Source organism: Phaethon aethereus (assembly GCF_964289735.1).
Source record: "Phaethon aethereus genome assembly, chromosome: 2".
Classification (NCBI taxonomy): domain Eukaryota; kingdom Metazoa; phylum Chordata; class Aves; order Phaethontiformes; family Phaethontidae; genus Phaethon; species Phaethon aethereus.
Genome location: NC_138582.1, coordinates 32,817,860 through 32,822,230, shown reverse-complemented (window position 1 = coordinate 32,822,230; position 4,371 = coordinate 32,817,860). Strand labels below are relative to the sequence as shown.

Here is a 4,371-nt window from a genome sequence, read left to right as displayed (position 1 = left end):
TTGCTTATCCTCGTTAATATCCTTTTTGATTCAGTTGTATTAAATAAACTACTTCTGGAAGACATCAAAAGCTGTCACATCATAGTGGTACATTTAATGTAAAGAAAACAAACCCAACCTGCCTTCTGAAGTTTATGATTACTGTATACTACAGCTTCCCTTAAGTGTCACCCCACAGCCTCTGCTCTCTGCCTCCTATGTGCAAGTCTTAGCACAAGGGCCTGCTACTGCTGCTGCAGAGCCCAGAGAGGACTCTTACGTCAATTTTATGTCAAAAAGTGTGCCTTTTTTTTTTTCCTAGCAGTATCTATTGTGTTACAGAGTCAGCGGAGGAGCTGGGACAGGTTGGTCAGTTGGTCCACAACCATGAATGAGTCTGGCCCCAAGCACCTCGGGCTGTTGTATGAGGCTTGTAGGGCAGACAGCCGGCATCCCACCAAGAGCAGAGGCGGGGCCCGCAGGGCTTGCCATGAAGGGCGCGGCGGGCGCTGACCACACCCCGAGGGGGAGGCCGCTGCGGACTACATTTCCCAGGCGCCTGCAGGGCGAACGGCAAGCCCGCTTCCGTTTCCTGTCTCTGCGAGCAGGCTGCTGGGAGTTGTAGTAGGGGGCAGAAAGAATATGGCGTCCAGGATTCGAGTGGTGCTGCGGCCGGTAAAGAGTATCGTGGTCCGCTTTTGCCCCTTCGAGTCCAACGTGGAAAGCACGAGGTGAGGGGGCTGAGGGGCAGCGCCGGCCCCGGGGCTGCCTGGGCATGCTCTGGCCCTAGGGCCCGCTCCCGGCGGGGAGGCCTTGGCCGGGCTCCCCTATCTGTAAACTACCCAACGCCCTTCCTACGCCCGGGGCGTGAGTTCTGTACGTTTCAAGGCAGAGCTGGACTCTTTGCCTTTAATTTTATTTATGTGGGGGGGTTGCGGGGTAGAGGCTGGAGTTCTATGTGCCCGCAGTGCGGCCTGTGCTCCCCAGGCCCTGCCGCAAAGCCCAGGCGTGGCGAGGAGCCCAGGGTTGGGGGGGGAGCGTGGCGGGTTCCTGAAGAGCGGCGGGCGGGGGGAGGCCGCCCCAGCGGCAGATGCAAAACGAAGCCGTTAGAACTGCTGTCGCTGCAGGGCCCTGTGACTTGCTGTCACTGTGGCCAGCTAAAGTAAGAAGACATCCTGGAAGTAAATCATGAGGGAAATAGCAGCATCTGTTGTTCTCTCTGGAGAAGAACCTCCTTTTCCCAAACTTCTGCATCTGCTGTACTTTAACTTGCATGATGTTTGTCTTTAGAGGCTTGCATTTATCAGCACTTTGTAGCTCAGTCTAGGCAGAACCTTAGAATGAGAATGTTTCAGAATGAGAAGACACTGAGTTTGTCAAAAGGGCTCTGTTTATGGTAGGTGTTACCAGGAGGCACACAGCGTTCATTCTGTGCTGATTTTTAGAAGATCTCAGTGCCTAAGCATAGACCTTTGCATGTAGGTATGTGCATTTAGCTTTACCAAACTACCCAGGGAGATGCCCCTCTCAGTTGCTGAGCCTATAGGTGAGGGTCTGTAACCACTAGTCCAAATGCTGGTAATGGGAGAGAGAGGAGGCAACAGCAGCTGCTGTATCTTGGTAATTAACTGTTGGGGAAATCGAAGTAATTACACTTCTTGAGCGATACAAATTCTGCACCAAGCAATTGTAAAATGTCATTCTGCAATAGCTTTACAGACACATCTACTTTTGAAAAGAACTTAGTAACCCAACTTAATTTATAATGTCTTTAAGCCACCAGAATGTCAAGTGGCTGTCATGCATTGCAGAAATCTACAGGAGACCGATGATGTTAAATAAATAAATGCTGTCTCAAACCCAAACAATAAAACATTGGCAAGCAAGCAGTGTGTAAAGAAAAGTGAAAATTATTTTGCTGATTTTTTTTTTCATATTATTACTAACCCAGCTGAGAGAAGCGCAGAAAGTGCATACACTGAATTTTTGTGAAATTTTTTGGTATGCTTTTTACATGTTAGCATATACGGACTATCCATTTGGATTTTTAAGAGTGATTATATCATAAGAAGTATCTGAAATTATTAAATACAAATCCTGTTTTATTTAAAGTTTTGTTGCCAGAAACATCAAGATATTCAAATTAGTTTTAGAAATATACTTACTATAATTTCTATCTACAACATACTTAATATATTTTCAAATATATTTTCAGAAAATTTCTTGGATGCATAAACCATAAAAGAATCCAGGCCACTAATAGAAACTGTGAAGTGACTGCTGATGTGAGACATGATGGGTCTGAACCACTTGTAGATGTTATGTTTGGTAAGGAGCTCATTTTTAATCTTGGCAAAAAAAGACCTTCCAGGTTTGTGTTGTTACGATGTTACTGTCTGCTCTATGTTTTGGTTTTTTTTTCTTTTTTTACTGTGGTTACTGGGTTGGTTGGTTTTTTTTTTATTCTAGTCCATAGCTAGATGTTGGACAGCTGGGAGGAAAAAAGGAAGAGGGCAGTCACTAACAGCCTGATGTCTAGATAAATGTGTATGTACGTCTTTGTACTACAGTTAGGTCCGGTGGATCTTAGGTCAAAGACCTGACTTAACTTTAGGGTTGAGTGGTGACACTTTTGTGGTGACATACTTGTGTGACCTTGCAATCAGGTACAGTTCCAGGGAAGTAAGTGTAGCTCTGTTTTGATGTAAGAATCTGTTCACTTTCTGTAATTTGTTTGTTATGTGTGGTGGAGGCATCTTGGCCTTGAGAACAGAAAGTTGAATACCTTTAGTTGTTTATGCAACTGAGTAACTTACTATGCAGTTTGAAGGAACTGCTCGTATGGGTAAGATCATACATATGCAGATGGACTTGCAGAATGAGGTCAACTGATGTACAACAAATTTCTTGGTTTCCTTTGAGGGTATAGTGAGCAGGCAGGGAATTGGTGGAAATTTCATCAGTTCTGGAAGCAGCCCAGATTGTAGTCTGTGAACAGATGGCTCTAATCTGCTTTTGTCCTTTTCTCTGGCTGCATCTTCCTTCCTGCTGTGCTGTAATGGACCAATATGCCAAGTAGCCCATTAAAGTTTTCATTATTATTGATTCTTGCTACCCCCTTTTCTTTAAACTTCCATGTATTTTGTGAATCAGTAGATATGTCAAGAGAATTGAATGTACTTCATTTTGCTTAGGAAAGTCTAGTTATTCCAGTGTTGACATTGCTTGTTTCTCCCTCCCCCATGCCTCTGTTTCCCATCCTTGTCTCTTGCTGTGATGTATTAAGACTTAAGCAGTAAAGCTTATTGTTTTTCACAGCGTAAAATCAAAACAATTTCTTTCACTAATGCCAAGAGCTACAACCCTGAATTCTTTGTTTTCTAAGAGCTGATTATTTTTCCAGGTGAAGAGTTTGCAGCCCTTGTAGATGGCAAACATGGGGCTGGTACTTGGATGCATGGTATTGCATTATATGGGTTTCAGTATGGCTTTTGTATTTGCAAATCTTGCAAAAATAAATAATTAACTTAGGTACAGTACTGAACTTCTACTGTCCCCTCCCTTTTTAAAAATAATTCATTTCAGAATCTTAGAAATCGGAGTGCATGCTATTTTTTTTTTACATTATAACCACCAGATTGTCTAAACAAATTTGTTGTTTTGGCTAAAGAAGTAAGTTAAACGGACCGTAGACAACATGCAGCTAAAATGCTGAGCCATGTGTGGAAATCATGCCTTCCAGTGCCTTCTGTGCCTTCTGTTAGATGACTTTGAGGGCATAATATGAGCCATTCTCATCAAACATGTGTTCTTACTATAGGTTTATCTAGACAAATGCTTCAGATTTTTCCATAATGCAATACAGAAATGAAAATTACATGTGTATTGTGTGCAGTTTGATGCATTTGTTTGTTGCTGGTGCATAATCAGATTCCATACAATACTTTCTAATCAGACAAAGGTGAACAGGGTATTTGGATTTATCTATACAAAACAGAGCTGCACACTAAAGTAATTGTGACTTAGACTTTGTGACTTATTAATTTTTTTTTCCCTTTACAGCTGATGGAGAGCGATTGATAATGAAGGGAGCCAACTTGACGACAATAGAAATGTTAACAGCATTGGGGTCCAGGTGTAATGCAAAAGAACTTAAGGAAGAACAGAAAAGCAAGAAGAAGAGTCCCTGAAGAAGAGAGAAACAACTGTGTTTCCATTTATGTATATTAAAAACAGCAGGCTTTTCTCCTATGCAACAAAACCTGAAAGAGAGAGATGGCCAAAACACTGACCAGTTTAACATGCGGCAGAACAAACCATTTAAATGTTCCCTCCCTTCACCTGAAGAAAAATATAGTGGATCAACAGATCTTCTAACACTAGTGGGTCAGA

General features: G+C 42.7%; 1 protein-coding gene across 1 annotated transcript; it reads left to right on the top strand.

Annotated features, from left to right (window-relative positions):
- Positions 1-295: 295 nt before the first annotated feature.
- MRPL53 (mitochondrial ribosomal protein L53) lies at positions 296-4,169 on the top strand (the record flags this gene model as incomplete). Its single annotated transcript, XM_082014644.1, has 3 exons — positions 296-710; positions 2,195-2,307; positions 4,042-4,169. Exons 1-3 carry the CDS (start codon positions 622-624, stop codon positions 4,167-4,169), a joined length of 330 nt encoding a protein of 109 aa, XP_081870770.1. The 5' UTR covers positions 296-621.
- Between the last annotated feature and the right edge of the window lie 202 nt (positions 4,170-4,371).